At 40.5% G+C, this 309-nt stretch overlaps 1 protein-coding gene across 1 annotated transcript in view; it reads right to left on the bottom strand.

Annotated features, from left to right (window-relative positions):
• Positions 1–216: 216 nt before the first annotated feature.
• LOC119593566 overlaps positions 217–309 on the bottom strand; it is a 2,250-nt gene continuing 2,157 nt past the window's right edge. The window contains exon 5 of the mRNA XM_037942524.1: positions 217–299. Within this exon, the coding sequence (XP_037798452.1) occupies positions 217–299 (83 nt within the window). The remainder of the gene's footprint in view (positions 300–309) is intronic.

Here is a 309-nt window from a genome sequence, read left to right as displayed (position 1 = left end):
CATGTGATATATGTGTGTGTGTGTGCTCTCGTACACAACCATACTTCTACCAGACACTGACCCAACATAACATTTGAACAAGCTGTGGGGAAATAAAAATGTTTGCATGATACATCAAAATATTTTTCCTCATAAGATTTTCAGGGTACTTGAACAAATTTTCCTCACATTCTGCCCCAAAATCATCCGGGTAATTGATAGATAACTGTCACAAGATTACTTAGAACTGAAGACAACAGTAACATCGTCAACCTCCGATGAAGCCATCTCCGAGGGACACGCGCCACTGTAACCTTCCTCTGAAATCAC

The sequence above is a fragment of the Penaeus monodon genome, chromosome 32 (genome assembly GCF_015228065.2).
Source record: "Penaeus monodon isolate SGIC_2016 chromosome 32, NSTDA_Pmon_1, whole genome shotgun sequence".
Taxonomy (NCBI): Eukaryota; Metazoa; Arthropoda; class Malacostraca; order Decapoda; family Penaeidae; genus Penaeus; species Penaeus monodon.
This window is presented reverse-complemented; position numbering and strand designations above follow the sequence as displayed.